Source organism: Alligator mississippiensis, chromosome 1 (assembly GCF_030867095.1).
Source record: "Alligator mississippiensis isolate rAllMis1 chromosome 1, rAllMis1, whole genome shotgun sequence".
NCBI lineage: Eukaryota > Metazoa > Chordata > Crocodylia > Alligatoridae > Alligator > Alligator mississippiensis.
The window spans coordinates 35,349,298-35,366,593 of NC_081824.1; the positions used below are offsets into that span (position 1 = coordinate 35,349,298).

The 17,296-nt window shown below is 46.7% G+C and overlaps 1 protein-coding gene across 1 annotated transcript; it reads right to left on the reverse strand.

Annotated features, from left to right (window-relative positions):
• Positions 1–7,913: 7,913 nt before the first annotated feature.
• On the reverse strand, positions 7,914–15,569 carry LOC132250388 (tigger transposable element-derived protein 1-like). The gene is made up of 2 exons (XM_059727250.1): positions 15,369–15,569; positions 7,914–9,284 (listed from the first exon to the last, which is right to left on the reverse strand). The coding sequence occupies exons 1-2, from the start codon at positions 15,567–15,569 to the stop codon at positions 7,914–7,916; spliced, it is 1,572 nt and encodes a 523-aa protein (XP_059583233.1).
• Positions 15,570–17,296: the final 1,727 nt, after the last annotated feature.

The window sequence follows — 17,296 nt, forward strand, 5'->3', positions numbered from 1 at the left end:
AACACTAATAGGTTCTTTATAAACAAATGTTGGTTTAAGAAAGTTATTCAAAAGTGTTCCTAATACTATTTGGAAACCTTCTATTTCATAATTCTTGTTCATCAAGTGCATTTCCTGAGGCTTGTTAGAAGCTTTTGGTGCATGCATATATTCAAAATGTTTTGTCAGAGCTTTTAGACTTAGCTCTGAATGCTACATTTTTTTTTCCCCCTTGGAAAAGCCCTAAAAGGATAAACGCTAGCCTGGGCTACAATAGACACAAAACATGCAGAGCAGGAAAAGAAATGGGTGCAATTAAGTTATATACTGTTACGACCACACCCCCTTTACCTATCGCCCTTGCATTCCTGAGTCCCCAGGCAATACCAAACAAGTTGCTACTGAAATCTGACACTCTCTCTAGTTTTTTCTCATCCTGCTATGCGCCTCTGAAAATACTCTTTACCTCTATGAATAGTCACATTGACATCAGTGGCATGGAGATACTCACATGTACAAATACCTGAAGGAGCAGGACTCTGGTAAAAGCAAAAATAACAGAACAAAATAAAGAAGGAATGGAATTGGCATCAAAGAGTTATACAAACAAGAAAGGTGAGACAGCCAGGGAAAAAAGAAGTATAAAAATGCACATGTATTATTTTAATATTTTCATGTTACTTCTAAAACTTATGTTAATAGAATTGAGGCCCGAACAGGCATCCTACAATGCAGCAATTGGTTCAATGGTTTCATTTATAATGAAAAGAGTGATAGATCTGATCTTCAAAATGAAGTGCTCATTTTCTGATTAAATATTTCTGAATTCTCACACTTTGTTTAGCGGTTAAATAAAACACTGAGTAGATTTTTTTTTTTTTAAGTTCAATGAATGCTCTGAATTTAGATTATCCTCTGAAAGCTTTCAAAAGCATCAATCAAAGTATATTTACAATAAACTGCCCTCAGGTTGCTGCATGTATTTTTATTGGAAGCTGATTCGTTATTCTACCTGCCTTTGAAAGACAGTATAATACATCAGCTAAATAACTAAATTTTATGATGGGTCTCAAATTGAGATGCAAGCAGTATGTGATATTTAGACTTGTTACATATTTGATTGGGATCTAGTTAACTTTAGTCCAAGTATTTATTTCAGTGTACGGAATATGTTGGACACATTAGATTCTGAAAAATCCTTGCAAGACCAACTATGCAAAGTCTCTTAATATAAGATAACATCCAAACCTAAGGTAGGATCCAGCAAAGTCCAGAAGCATGAAAAATACCCATAGTAAAACACAGGCATAGTTATACCTAGATCATCCCCAACTAGTGGCTGTCCAACTTCTTGAACATTTCCAGTGATAAATAGTCCACAACTTCCCTAGGCACTTATTCTACTGCCACACTATTCTAACAGTGAAAAAGTTTTTTTCCTGATATCCAATCTAAACTTACTTTGTTGCAACTTCAAGTCATTGATCTGCATCCCCCTCTCTGCAGCAAGAAAGAGGTATATTCTGTCTTGTTTATGGTAGCCCTTTAAGTTTTTGAAGACTGCTGTTATGTCCCCTCTTAAATGTAGGTGGAGGAAGAAAAAAACATTTGTGGGGGGCAGCTGAGTACATGCGCATGCATGCCCCCCCAGCACATAAGTCTGTGGGGGGAGGGGGAAGGACTATGGGGGGCAAATCAAAGCCACAGATCAAGGCCCCAGAGGTGAAGGAGGGAGTGGGGCACAGGCAGGACTCACTCACCCCAGCCCCTGCTCCTGCCTGTGCCCCACTCCCTCCCTCACCACTGGGGCCTTGATCTGCCCCCCTCCCCAGCAGTGAGTGAGAGAGTGGGCTGGGGCAGGGGCAGGCCCTGCACAGCCAGGACAGGGTACAGGACAGCCACAAGTCGGGGCACCCTAGGAGGTGCCCGGTGCAGGGAAGGGCCAACAGCTCCTGCCACTGCACACACCCCAGGAGGGCATGGGTGTCGTGTGCCCAGGATCGGTTCATGAGGTGAGGGTGGGCTGTAAGCTGGGGCCAGGCTCTTCCCAGCAGGGGGGTTGGGCTGGGCTGCACTCAGGGCAGGCAGCAGTGGTGCTGGGAAGGGGGGATAGAGGGGAGCTATGGTGAATTTTGGGGTGGCTGCAGCCTTTCCCCCCCCTCATAAACCCCCTCCTAGTGCCACTGCTGCCTGCCCTGAGCGAAACCTGGCCCAGCCCCGCTGCCAACCAGGAAGAGCCCAGTGCAGCCCCAGCCCTCCCTTGCCCCACACAGATCCAGGGGCATGTGCCCCCCATGCCTCCTGGGATGTGCATAGCAGCAGGAGCTGGTTTGGGGGGGTCTATGCCCTTTTGCCCCCCCACCTTCTACCACCTATGTTCTTAAGGGTCTTTTTCACAAACTGAACATGACTAGCTCCTCAGCCTCTTCTCATATGGACGTGCTTTCCCAGCCCTTTATCATCTTTCTTTCCTGCCTTGATCCCTTTCTCACTTCACATCTTTTTTTTTTTTTTTTTCAAATGTGGAGTCCAGAACTGTGCACAGTACTTCACATAAGGCCTAACCAGTGCTGAGTAGAGGTGCTATCACCTCCCATGTCTTGCACCTAATGCTTCTATTGATGCATCCCAAAAACAAATTTTCTTTTGTGCTGCTGCATCACACTGCAGGCTCATTGTATCTGTGATATACCAAGACTCCCAAGTTCTTTTCCATAGTGTTGTCATCCAGCCAGGTATCACTCATTTTATATTTGTGTTTTTGATTATTCCTCCTGAGGTGTAGCACCTTGCAAATGTCCACACTGAACTTTATCCTGTTAACTCAAGCCCAACTTTCCAATTTATTGAGATCCTTCTGAAATGCATTTACATCCTCTAATGTGTTTCATAGATTTCATAGATTTCATAGACATTAGGGCTGGAAGGGACCTCGGAAGATCATCGAGTCCAGCCCCCCGCCCAAAGGGCAGGACGTCAGCTGGGGTCATAGGATCCCAGCAAGATAAGCATCCAGTTTCATCTTGAAGGTGTTCAATGAAGGCGCTTGAACAACCTCCGGCGGCAGGCTGTTCCAGACCTTGGGGGCTCGGACAGTAAAGAAATTCTTCCTTATGTCCAGCCTGAAACGATCTTGTAGTAGTTTGTGACCATTCGTCCTCGTCATCCCTTGGGGCGCTCTGGTGAACAAACGTTCCCCCAGATACTGGTGGTCACCCCTGATAAACTTGTAGGTGGCCATCAGATCACCCCTGAGCCTGCGCTTTTCCAGGCTAAAGAGCCCCAGGGCTCTCAGCCTGTCATCGTAGGGTCTGCTTCCCTGACCCCTGATCATGCGCGTGGCTCTTCTCTGGACTCTCTCAAGCTTCTCCACATCCTTTTTGAATTGTGGAGCCCAAAACTGGACGCAGTACTCCAGCTGCGGCCTCACTAAGGCCGAGTACAGGGGGAGAATGACGTCCTGGGATTTGCTTGAGAAGCATCTATGGATGCAAGCCAGCGTTTTGGTCGCTTTACTAGCCGCAGCATCGCATTGCAGGCTCATGTTCATCTTGTGGTCAATGATGACCCCCAAGTCTCTTTCTTCCATAGTGCTAACCAACATAGCACTGCCGAGCCTATAAGGATGCTGCGGATTTTTCTTCCCAAGGTGGAGAACCTTGCATTTATCGGCGTTGAACACCATCAGATTCTCATCCGCCCACTTGCTGAGCCTGTCCAGGTCAGCCTGGATCACCCGCCTGTCTTCTGGCGTGGATGCTTTGCCCCAAAGTTTGGTGTCATCGGCGAACTTGGCCAGTCCGCTTCTGACTCCAGTGTCCACATCGTTAATGAAGATGTTGAACAGTATGGGTCCAAGGACAGAGCCCTGGGGGACCCCACTGGTCACAGGACACCACGATGAGTGACTTCCATCAATTACTACCCTCTGGGTCCGACCCCGGAGCCAATTTTCCAGCCAGTGGATCGTGGGGGACCCAAGGTGACAATTGGCCAGTTTCTCCAAGAGACGATCATGGGACACCAGATCGAAGGCTTTTTTGAAGTCAAGATATATGACATCAATCTCATCTCCCTTGTCCAGGTGATAGGTCACCTGGTCGTAGAAGAAAATGAGATTGGTCAAGCAAGACCTACCCGCAACAAACCCATGCTGGCTATCCCTTAAGATGATGGCGTCGGCCAGTCCATTAAGGATGGCCTCCTTAATAAACTTTTCTAAGATCTTCCCCAGGATAGAAGTCAGGCTGATGGGCCTATAGTTAGCCGGATCCACTTTCCTCCTTTTCTTGAAGATAGGCACCACGTTGGCCTTCTTCCAGTCTTCGGGCACTACACCAGAGCGCCAAGAGTTTTCAAAGATCCGCGCTAGAGGCTGGGCTATGATGCTCGCCAGCTCCTTGAGTACCCTGGGGTGAAGATTGTCAGGGCCGGCTGACTTGAAAGTATCCAGCTTCTCAAGATGTTCCTTCACAAAGTCAGCATTAATGGAGGGCAGGGGATCACCCTCACCCGGACTTCCTGGCCCTGTAGCAGGCACAGGCGTCCCATGGGGCTGATGAAAGACCGATGCAAAGTACCTATTTAATAGGTTGGCTTTTTCCTGGGCGTCAGTTGTCAGTTGCCCCATCTGGTTCAGCAGGGGTCCAACGTTGCCCCTGCTTTTCCTCCGGCTCCCCACATATCTGAAAAAGGACTTTTTATTGTCCTTGATGCTCAAAGCTAGCTGGAGTTCAGTTGCAGCCTTGGCTTTCCTGGTCTGCTCCCTACAGGACCGGACCAGTGCAGAATAATCCTCCTTGGAGGTGACTCCCATCCTCCATCCTTTGTAGGCCTTTCTTTTTAGCCTCAGGAGGTCTGCTAGGTCCCTGGAGAGCCAGGGGGGCTGCTGTGCCCTCTTGCTGCCTTTCCTCCGAGATGGAATAGACTTAGTTTGTGCATTGAGGATCGCTTACAATACTTCCTAGTTTTGTGTCATCTGCAAACTTACTCAAGAAGTTTTCTATGCCAGCATCAAAATGATTAATGAACATAAGAAAGAAAACAAAGTCATTACTGAAACAATCAGCTGATTAAGAGCTAAATCATGAATAGGACAGGTCTCTTTTTCTGTCCAGAACAGAGCCCTGGGGGGCACCACTTGAAACTTCCTGCCATTCTGACATGGACCAATTAATAATTACCCTTTGTTTTGTAGCTATTGAGGTAGCTATCTATCCATCTTGTAGTAATATTATCTAGCTTCCATTTCTCCAATATCTTCATAAGAAGGTCATGTGGAACCTTGTCAAAAGCCTTGCTGAAGTCCAGATACACTGTATCAACAGTATTCCCTTTAATCACCCATGTAGTTACAATGTCAAAGAAGGAGAACAAGTTTGTTTGACATGATTTGTTTTTCATAAATCTATTCTGGTTGCTTCCGATCAGCCTTTCCTCTCCAGGTGCTTGAAAATGGCCTCCCTTAGAATATGCTCCAGGAACTTCCAAGGTGTTGAGGTGAGATTAATTGGTCTGTAGTTCACTGGGTCCTCCTTTCTGCCTTTTTTTAAAGAGGGGGATTATGCTGGCCCATTTCCAGTTCTCTGGTGCCTTGTTCATCTCTCACAACTTCATGAAGATCATTGCCATTGTGAATGAACCAGCAAGTGAACTGCTGGTGGTATCATGATGAGACTGGTGATGTGGAAACTATGCTTTATTTACAGGACGTTCTATAAATAACTACTTACAGTAAGGACATAAAATACTTGCTACTGCACTTGCAAGATACTGGGGTATAACTTTGTGTGACATACAGTAAGTCCTTCTGGAAACATAGGGTGCTTACACATGAACGCGCATATGCCTCTTGCCCCACCTCAAACCCCTTTGTTTCATCTGCAAACATTTTATTGGTAATGATTTTGTTTACTTCCTTACTTCCTGATAATTGATATCATTTTTAAATAGTGTTGGGATCCCACTACAAATGCACATTCTCAAGGAGGATTTCCTTTTTAGAGTCAGATGTTGGGACTCACTGCTTAGCCATTCATTGCTTCTGTCATGTTTATTTTATATCTTTCTTATTTCTTAATCAAAATGTCATACAGTATCAAGTCAAATGCCTTATAGAAGTCTGTTACCACTGCAGTCTTATCATTTTCAACCAAATTTGGAATCTCAAAAAAAGACAGTGGAATTGTTTGACAACACCTGTGGCCACATCTACACAGGCACTTAACTGAGGAGCAGACTAATTAGCTGTGAAGTAAAACATCACCGTCTACATGTGCAATGGTATTAGGCAGCAAAGATAGTAACGTCATAGTAAAATAGCTGAAGACAGTACTGTCTTACACCAGGGTAATTTATTGCCATTAAAAACACATGTAAATGCTGACTATAAATTGTAGGGCTGTGTGAACCTTTGGTTGTTGATTTGAATCAGCCTGATTTGGTGGCCAAATCTCCAAATCTGAATCGAATCAAAAGACCCTTTAATCTCTCTGAATCGATTCGGGAAGATTCAGACATAAACAGAGCTTTCAATGTTTTTTCTACATACCTCAAGGCACCAGGTGGCTCGTGAATGCTGAGATGCTGGGGTGGATGGAGTGTCCCATAAGAGCACAAGATGGGTCCCCAACATGCTCAACAGCAGACCTGGAAGTGGACCAGGAACACTTCTGGTCCCATTCCAGGTTCACCAGGGAATGCGCTGGCACCCCCCCCCCCACACATCCTCCTGGCTTGGTAACTAGTGCCTCCTGGGTCTGGGGGGGCACCCAGGGTCCCCCCATGGCTTATCACTGAGCTGGGGGGGGGCATGGGGGACTCCCCATGCGCTCGGCGGTGGCCCCAGAAGTGGACCAGAAGTACTTCCAGTCCACTTCCAGGTTTGCCACTGAGCATGCCTGGGGGGGGCAGTGCTCCTGTGGGACACTCCATCCGCTCCACCATCACAGCATTCATGAGCTGCACCTGGTACCTCGAGGTATGTAGAAAAAAAAACATTTAAAGCTATGTCTATGTCCGAATCACTGATTCTCTCCGAATCAGCATTGAATCTTCAGATTCGGATTTGGCCAAATTGAATCGGGACAGTGATCCAAATCAAACCAATCCACTGTCCCTGATTCAGGCTGAACCTGAACCCTAATATGGCCCATTTCGCACACCCCTAATAAATTGTGCCCAACCAACCAAGGACCAGACTCCTGCCTGCCACCTAGCCACATGGCTCTGCACTTTCAGCAGCCTCGTGCCTAGCAGACCACCCCCTCTGCCCAATGCTTCCACCTGGGTCCCAGGGCTGAGCCCTAGAGCCCCCTGCCAGCCTGGGCCTGCTCTGGCCCAGCTCAAATTGCTACTGCCCCAGACACACGTGTAGGAACTTCCCAGGAGTAATTTACTCTGGCTCAAACTGCTCCAGAGTTTATTGCTTTGCAGTAATAGGACATGTAGATGCACTCTGTTTTCCAAAAAATCTATGTTGATTGGCATTAATTAGCTCATGCACCTTAATTCTTTATTAATCTAGTCATATCAGCATTTGTTTTTTAGCCTGACATTGATCGTAGGCAGGCAGGAAACTAATTACATGGGTCATCCCATTTACCCTTTTAAATACAGGCACTCCTCACTTAACGACTGAGTTCCATTCCCATGACTAGGTCGTTAAGCGAATTGCTCAATAAGCGAGGAGCTGCCCCTGAATAGAGGAAATCAGCTCTAATATACATTACTTAGGTTTGCATACTGTAAATACAGGTAATCGTTTTTATTTATTCTGAATAAAGAAAAGGTCTAAAGGAAACTCCAACTTGATAACTTTGTTTTAATTTGCATAACTCTTACATATTACAGAACATAAAAATAAAATCAGCGAAAATTATAAAAACGATGTACCAAAATTTAAAGTTATAAAAAAAGACATTCAGATTAACATTTTAGTCATCGAATCCTTCAAAGTGTGGTAGTGGTTCGGGGTCATCATCGGAGTTATCATCGGAGTTATCAGCAGGGGTCCTGGGTGTAGCTTTCGAGAAGAATCCCGTTAGTGTGGTCTGCTTTGTAATTTTCTTTTTTTCTTCATAAATTTCACGATAGCATCGTAAAAGTTCATTCATTTGCCGTTCCACTTTCGTGAACCGTTCAACATTCAGGTCCATACCCTCTAGTTCTAATATAGCCGCATTCATTTTCGAGAACACACCAGCTAACCCATTTACAGTGAACTTCTTTTGTACTTCTTCCGTTCTTTCTTCTTCTTCTTCCTCTTCCAAGTGCTGCTGCGCTTCCAAATCTATTAAATCTTCGTTAGTTAGCTCTCCCTCAACATATTCCACTAATTCTTCAATATCTTTCACTTCAACATCTAAATTAAGCACGTTAGCAAGTTCCACAATTTTTTTATTTATGACATCGACATGTTCGTCTTTGTCAAACCCTTCGAAATTATTCACGAAAACTTTTAGGCATTTTTTCCATATGCCTTGCATACACTTTTCTGTCACTCCCTCCCAAGCTGATTCAATGTTCTTTATGCAGTGTAAAATGTTGTATGATTTCCAACAATCACGAAGGGTTACTTCATCACTTTCTGTTGCTGCTATAGCTTTGGAAAAAGTTGCGCGCAAACAGTACACTTTGAATGTAGCTATAGCCCCCTGGTCCATTGGCTGTAGGATAGCAGTCGTGTTTTTAGGCAGATACACTACCTCTACATCCGGGTGTAGATCATCAAGATGCTGGGGGTGGCCTGGGGCATTATCAAGCAGGAGGATAATTTTAAAGGGAACCCCCTTTTCCAGACAATAATGCTTGACCGAGGGTATGAAGCAGTTGATGAACCAATCCTCAAATAAAGCTTGCGTCATCCATGCCTTGTTATTTGCACGATAGTAAATGGGCAGCGTGTGCTTACTAACCTGCTTCAATGCACGTGGGTTCTCAGAGCGATAGATGAGGAAAGGCTTTAACTTGAACCCAGAGACATTTCCTCTCAACAACAACGTGACCCTGTCCTTAAAAACCTTGAAACCGAGCATTGTTTTAGCTTCTTTGTGTATGTAGGACCTTTCGGGCATTTTCTTCCAAAAAAGTCTGGTTTCATCCACATTGAAGATCTGTTCCAGACGGTAGCTGCCTTTCTCGATGATTTCATCAAATTGGTCAACAAATTTTTCAGCTGCTTCTACATCCGCGCTTGCCGCCTCACCGCTGATACTCCGATTATGCAGGTTGAATCTCCAACGAAACCGTTGAAACCATCCACGGCTTGCCGTAAATGTTTCCGTCGATTCTTCACCTTCACGCGCCTTCAAAGTCTCAAAAATACTGCTTGCCTTGGCTTGAATTTGTCTCGGACGGCCAAAGCCGACTCGAGGTGATTTAATAATTGCTCGTCCGTCGGGCGGGCTGGTGAATAGAGAGGCCGAGAAAGCTTTAGGGTTGTAAAACTTTACTTATGTCACTTGCGGTTGTGACAAAAATGGTCCGGTCGTCTGAACAACTACGTTAGTTGTTCCAGCTGGCAGGGCTCAGGCCAGCACATCCATCTACAAATCAGGCCGGCAGGGAAAAGGATACATCTGGGATTGCGCTCGGTGACGGGGAGAAGAATCGATAGGTGATCAGTCTATCGATCTGCTCAGCCACGAGTCAGATCTCTTCAGAGGCACTCTGCAGCGTGCTCAAAGTTCTCCGACTTGGGCGGAAGTTGCGCTAATTTTTAAACAGCTAGCAAGCCAATTACTAGCCGCCACGTGCGCATAATTTAGAACTGGCCAATAGTGGGACACAAATTTGCATTCGAATGGCGGGAACTCTCTTGCACCGGGGGTTTTCTGCTGCAACAGAAAACCTCTACTTTGCAAGAAGCTCTCATGTGGCGGGAAAATTCCACCGTGCCGAGGCACCAAAATCACTGGGTTATGACATGTCCCCTTGCCGACGGCACAACTGGAATTTTAGACACATGAGCCCATCATACGGCATCTTTGTTTCAGGACTCACTGACCTGGCAAAGCTTTAACAACCAGTAATATGTTTATATATATTATAACAATATATAACAACTAACAAACAACTTGATAGACCAGTCTTTTCAACAAGTTACAAAATACAATAACTTTGAACATATAACAACAACTGTTGATCATCGTCTGATTGGAGAACATCTGCTTGGGACTTTCCTCGTCTGGTAGTCAGTTTGTCCTCTCCTATTAACAGACAATGTCAATAAAATACTTAATGAAATGAAAAAATAGTGTTATAGCAAGTCCTGAGCAAATGGACGTTCGTCGTCTCAGTGTCTCCTTCACAACCATCACTCTATTGATTCGAACGAACTGCAGTCTGGTGCTCAACGAATCTCACAATCGGGCAGTTGTGGATTATTACTTTTCTGGGGTTAGACCTATGAAGAAAGAGAAAACAACAACACAAGACAAAAGACTCATAATTGGATTTACTGTAAGGATACTGGGGGAACGTTGGAACGGCGTGTCATCCAGTTGTGATGAACGATAATAGGAGGACGATCGGGCTTCTCTTCTAATCGGACAGAATAGGTATTGGGATATTGTCCTGACCGCTGAACGGTCCCTTTGTGAACTTGTGGATGAGATTGATGGGGGTGTGGTATTGAAATCCACACTAACTCGTCTGGTTGGAACTTGGGCTCCTAAGGTGGAGGTTTCTGGACATTAGCTTCATCCCATAATGGTTTAGCAGTGTTTAGTGAAATAAGGACATCATGATTGAATTTAGTCCAGTTTTAAACGCCCTTCCTCCTCTAAGGCAAAGTTGCTCTTTGTACAGACCTATGTGTCTTTCCACAACACCGTTGGACTGCGGGTGGTACGGCAAATGAAGATGCCAGGCTACATTATGAAGATGAGCAAATTTGTCCAGAGCGTTTGAATTAAATGGGGGTCCTCCATCAGATTGAATCTCATGAGGGGGTTGCCAGGTAGCAAATACAGCAGTCAAGGCAGAAATGACAGCAGTGGCATTACTTTTCCGTAGGGGGACAACTTGTAACTGTCTTGTTCTCAAATCGACAACAACTAGTCCTTTATTTGGCGGCTTAGACCCTGGGAGGGGTCCTAGCAAATCCACCTGCCAAACTTTTCCTGCTTGAAACTGTGAAGAATCGAAAGCTCCGAGTTGGTGCTTAGTTCTATGGCACTTTTCTTTAGCACATATCTCACAGGCCTGAGCTACCTTTTCCCAATCGCGCCGAGCTCCATATGAAGCCGGCTCCATAAGGGTTCGGCACCAACGTTGATGGCAAGCTTGTGGTCCCGGGTGACCCCAATTTTCATGAAGCCACACGAGGAATGGATTTACTTCAGGACCGGAGGTAGATGTGATAGGCAAGACTATGTCAGTTCGGAGTGGATCTTCTAAAAGCTTATCAATGACCTCATGTACTGGATCGGTATCTGGATGATGGGACTTAGTGTGCCTAATGAACGGGAGGTGCACAAATTTAGTTAATGTTTCCCAGATATTTTGCCAATCGTTTAAATTTTCGGAGGGAAAAGCTGTACCAGTAAGAATTTTATAAATATATTGCAAATCAATTGCGATGATCGGAACTGGGAGTGTATCGTTATGATGTGTTAAACAATGTTCTAATACCTTAAGGAATCCTAATAATTCACATTTTTGGGCCAAATTATCATCTGGGTCGGCTTGAAATATTTCCCTATCATTGCAGGCTTTGCAATAATACCCATAGCCTCCACCATGTCAGGAGGTTCCATCTGAGGCCATCCATGCTGGGGCAGAAGTTCCATACAATGTGGGACCTTCTCCTCATCTTCTGGGCTTGGATCAGGTACCATGTCTTCCAACCTCCAACAATGCCAGTTGTAATGGTGGGTAAGCACTAGCGTATTCCAGGTCTTAGACTCTCCCTGAAAATGTGGGTCAACTCTTCCCGCATCCAGCAAGGGTAACTATGTGGCACCGGGAGCGTGTAACGTCCCATGCCCCCTTGCTAATGGCTCCACCAGTTGTTCGGCTAGGAGGATTTTTTCCTACAGCTCCATATCTATGTTGTGCTGCCTGAAGAGTCTTATGGGCTGTATATACTAGCTCATCATGAGGGTTATGTGCGACAGCCCACACATGGTTGGTGGTGAACCTGAGGGTTACGGTTAGTGACTCACCCAGATCGATGGCATGGAGCTATGTATCTTTAACCGTGGCTAGCAGACGAAGCAGGTTTCGCTGATCTCCTTTTGTCCAAGGTGTGGTCCTTCGGGATTTGTTACGGATCTGTCACTGCAATTTGGTGAGGAGTGCCAAATCACTAGGTCCAACATAATGCCGATACCAATTCAAATAACCCAACAGCTGTTGAAAGTGCCTCTTAGTAGTAGGGAAGAATGTTTTTAATGGATCGATGTCAGGGCCCTTAGTTGGTATCGGTCGATACCGCCAGGTAGAGGTGTTACAAAGCGTTGGTCGATGCCAATCCTGTTCTGGGATAATAACAGGTAATGCCTGTAGCACTTGTTCTTTAAGGTCAAGCGCTTTTATCCCCGGGATCCCTAAAATGTTGATGCCCCCTAGGACAGCCTGTAGGGGGTATCGGTGGCCTTGGACCCAAAATTTGACCTTCGTTGTGACAGCAATAGCGTTAAGCCCTTGTACCTTAATCGTTTTGGTGGTCTTTTGGTGAGGTATCACTGAGGTAATCACATTGGTTTGAGCTCCAGTATCAAGAAGGAAGAATGCTTGTTGTTGGTCATCTGGATTGGCAGGGTTGTAAACAGTGAGTTCAGCGTATGGTCGAGAATCAGTAGGGTCAGGTTTGAACTGGAGAAGGCCGCCGGCAGAACCGACAGCCATTACTCGTTTTTTGATGGGTCCTCGAATTTAAATCCTAGTGCTTCAGCTAGACGAGACTGGGTTCGTTCTCCCAAAACTCGCAACTGAGATTTTGTAAGTCTGGTGTGGGAAAGAAGAAAACCAAACATGGTTCTTTCCTTCAGGGTTCTTTCCTTCGGGGTTCCTGGAGGTGACTACCCTTGCTCTCGTCGAGGGATAAATTCTTGACTTCTGGGTCTCAGTGTTCTGGCTGGGTATGCTGAAGGTCGGTGGCTTATATCCTCAGAAGCTTCTTCACCTTGCCTCATAAGTGCTTGTAGACGTGGGAGATGGCCTAAGAGATTTCCCACCGGTTGACCTGCCATTGGGTTCAAGAAGAGTCGGAGTGTAACGGCGTTTCTCCTCCATATACCTCCACGCAGGCATCTATAGCTTCCAAGGGCGTTGGAATTGCCCCAGGGTCTAATAGGTGGCGATGAGCCCATCTCTCTTTTTGTTGCACGGTGGTTAGTCCCATTGGATTTGTTCTCGGGCTCCATGAGAGATATGACACCCAAACTATAGCCAGGAGGAGTTGCTCCGCAGTAGCCTTCTGTGGACGACCTTCGTGACAGGTGTGAAATTTGTGGGTTACCTGTCCCACTACGAGCGCCAGGAGCGGGATGAGCCAGTGGGCACTGTCTGTGACCACATTCAAGTTGGTAGCACGCCCTCTGCTCCATGCTGCTTGTCGGGTCAAGGCACTCGCTTCTTCTTTATCTAAGGTGTCAGATCCGAATTCCACTATTAACCGTCCTAACCACATTGCCAAGGTTTCTTCTGGTCTTATCTTAGATTCTTTGCAAAGCTCTTGAATTTCTGGTCGGGTGTGTGTGCATGAGATAACAGTGGTACGTGTAGCACCATCTTCATCTGCAACATGCTTCGTCACAGCTATCGGGTGAGCTGAGGTAAAGAAAGAGTTAATTTCTTCGTCTGGGAGCGTTGGGTACATCTCTCCTCCCATTGCCCCCTCCCCTTGGCAAGGAGGCGGGGCCACTGGGAACGACGTCACCTCAGGGGGCAGAGGCGCTAGGTGGATCCCCGCCCAGTCTTCTGAAGCTCCGCCCCTCTTTTCCAGGTTCCCCGGATGGCTCGCGCTTCTTTCGGCACCATTTTCTGCTAGCGGCATCATGCGGCTGGTGCTATTGATAAGCGTTGCTCCGGAGCCCTTTGCTGTCCGCTCCAGCGACTCCTTACCCACCATATGCATCTGTGCCTCTAAATTTGCGTATTCCCTTAGTAGTCCCGCTACTGTTCGGAACAGCACATTCATCATTTTTCCCTTCTTCTATTTAGTTAGACCCCATCTCGGCACATGACAGCCCTTAGTTTCCAAATCATCCCGGAGCTGAACGAGGAGCTCATGGCCCCGCGACTCAGGCACCAAATCCGGACAGTTGAACCAGTCCGTGGGGGTGGGTTCCCCTCCTTCCCTTAAGTATCGAATGCATTGAGCGAACTCCTGAGTGGGGGTCAGCTTTTCTGTCTTCCGCGCTTTCACCCCGGCTAAGGATATGGTCGAGGTTTCCTCCGGGGGTCGATAATAGACCCGGTCGCTCCCCATTATGCATCCGAACTCCCCAAGGGATAGCTTAGTTCTCCATTCCTTCACTACGGCTTCTCTCTTTACGGAGAAGTAACCATCAATATTTCTTTCATCCCCTTCTACCGCCTGGTGGTAAGCGATATGCGCCCATAGATCGTTGGCATTTTCTACGTGGCAAGTCCCAGTGTGCCAGGGGCAGCACCTGATTAGGTTCTTCCCTATCACCGTGCCCTTTAATTCCATCCTCGTCGCCATGTCTCGGACGGCCAAAGCCGACTCGAGGTGATTTAATAATTGCTCGTCTGTCGGGCGGGCTGGTGAATAGAGAGGCCGAGAAAGCTTTAGGGTTGTAAAACTTTACTTACGTTGCTTGCGGTTGCGACGAAAATGGTTCGGTTGTCTGAACAACTACGTTAGTTGTTCCAGCTGGCAGGGCTCAGGCCAGCACATCCATCTACAAATCAGGCCGGCAGGGAAAAGGATACATCTGGGATTGCGCTCGGCGACGGGGAGAAGAATCGATAGGTGATCAGTCTATCGATCAGCTCAGCCATGAGTCAGATCTCTTCAGAGGCACTCTGCAGCGTGCTCAAAGTTCTCCAACTTGGGTGGAAGTCATGCTAATTTTTAAACGGCTAGCAAGCCAATTACTAGCCACCATGTGTGCATAATTTAGAACTGGCCAATAGCAGGACACAAATTTGCATTCGAATGGTGGGAACTCTCTTGCACTGGGGGTTTTCGGCTGCAACAGAAAACCTCTACTTTGCAAGAAGCTCTCATGTGGCGGGAAAATTCCACCGTGCCGAGGCACCAAAATCACTGGGTTGTGACAGAATTATTAAAAGGCTCATCGGCATTCTTTTATGTATCTGGTCGTCAAACCAGATCGTCAGTAATTTCTCCATTTCATGAAGAGGCCTTTCCGCTGCCTAGTTATTATGGCTTTAAATCCTGTCGATGCTTTCACTGCCTCTTTCACTCTATCTTTATCCTTCAAGATCTTCAAAATGGTTGAATGCGCCAGCTCCAAGTCACGTGCTATCGCTTTAACTTTCTTACCAGCTTCATAGTCGTTTATGATCTTCATTTTCATTTCAAGATCGATAGCCTTCCTTTGTTTCTTGGCGCTTCCTCCAGGTGAAGTCATGCTCTTCCTTTTCGCCGACATCTTGTACTTCCGTTTCCACGACCACGCGGTCGTAAGTCCACACGGTCATTAAACAGGTAGGTCATTAAGTGAGGAGTATCTGTACTGGTATAACATTAGTGTAATCCTTCTTCCAGGTGGTGTTTGTCAGTAACAGAGCAGATTCAGTGTTTTAGGGGTTCTAACAAACTAACTCAAATAATATCAGCTCCCTCCCCCACCCGAAAACTAGAAAAAATATAATTTTACCCTATTGTTGCTTCTGTGGAAAATGTTCCTACTCACAAAGAAAGAGTCCCAGGGGGCTAACCAAACAGACCTTATTAAATGGCACCAAGCATAACTATGGGTGGGCAAAGTGGGGCACCAACTGTAAAGGCTGATTTAGAGGAGGCACCAAAATGGTGGTCTGTCCTGGAAGTCTGTATTGTGACAGCAGCAGCCCTACGCGACAGCAGCTGCAACCAAGGTGAAGGGACACTGTATCATGACACAAGCAGCTGAGGGTAGGAAGTGTCACAACCCAAAGTTGTGATTTGTTGTTTGTGTGTGCTTCGGTAACGCTAAATTATGTTCCCGCCTAAACTACAGTTTCCTTGCACGGTACAGTTCTCTGCTGCAGGAGAGAACTCTGGTGCAACGGGGGATTTCCCGCCAATTTGCAGCTTCTTTGCATGGTGCATTTCTTTTGCATCTCAGAGATGTACGATGCAAAGGAGTTCCCGCCATTTGTATTCAGATTCACGCCACATTATTGGCCGGTTCTAAATGTAGGCACACGTGGTGGCTAGCTATTGGTTTGCTAGCCGTACAAAAGGCTTGGGTAGTTTCCGCCCAAGTCGGAGAGAGAGGAAAACTGGAGAGATACAGAACTTGCCAAGAGGAGGAGACTTTGCGCTGTGTGAAGATCTCTAAGCGATGTAGACCCTTGCGGACCCAACGCGCCTTTCTTAAGCAGGCAACAGAGGGCTAAACAGCCTCTGGCCTCTCCCCATCGCCGAGCACAATCCTAGACGTATCCCTATCCTATATACCCAGTTTTCGAACCCACGGAGTCTTAACAGCTCCGGGGGACCTGGGAACCGAACAAAACCCACGGAGATTCAGCCACTCCATGAGGAAAGAATTGCCGAACCCGCGGAGCCTAAACCACTCTGGGGCCAAAGAACCGAGTTTGTCAGAGTCCTCCAATGAGGATTCAAGTGGAGCTGCACCTGGAAAACTGTCCAGCCTACACCGCGACCATCTTGGGTGTAAGTAAATAATCTTTTCAATCAACCACTATGCCTCCGTAACTAATTCTAGCTCACGCGTACCATACCGCCCTGTGGTTTTCTCCGGCCCCACGTGCCCGGGCTGCTGGCCACAGTCCACGTGTGCAAAGACGGGCCCGGCTCACCCCCAGCCCGCGCATGGCAACAAGGATGGGATCAGGAGAAAACACGCTAGAGCTAGAATTGGTTCAGAACTGCCCTTGGCGCGATAACCAACGCCAAGTGAAAAGCTTTGAGGAACTGGAAGCGCATATCGCTTACCACCAGGCGGGCGGAACGGGTGAAAGATTTGTGAGCGGATGCCTGTCGCTGAAGGGAGAAGAGGGAGTCTCTGAAGATGGAGCCCCGAAAGAGAGGGAAGTGTTTTTGCTCCCCATGGCATTCGGGTGTATAATGAGAGACGAGTGGGTCCTTTTCAGGCCCCTCGATACTGTGTCCCTCACCAGACCCAACCCGGTGGGTGAAACGAACCCA

What these genes read in the sequence shown, in the direction of transcription:
- LOC132250388 (XM_059727250.1), bottom strand. Translation starts at nt 15,569, where the DNA reads ATGTCGGCGAAAAGGAAGAGCATGACTTCACCTGGAGGAAGCGCCAAG. An exon ending in AAGATAGAGTGAAAGAGGCA is followed by an intron (nt 9,285 to 15,368) that starts GTGAAAGCATCG and finishes GAGACTTTGAAG; the next exon opens with GCGCGTGAAGGTGAAGAATC.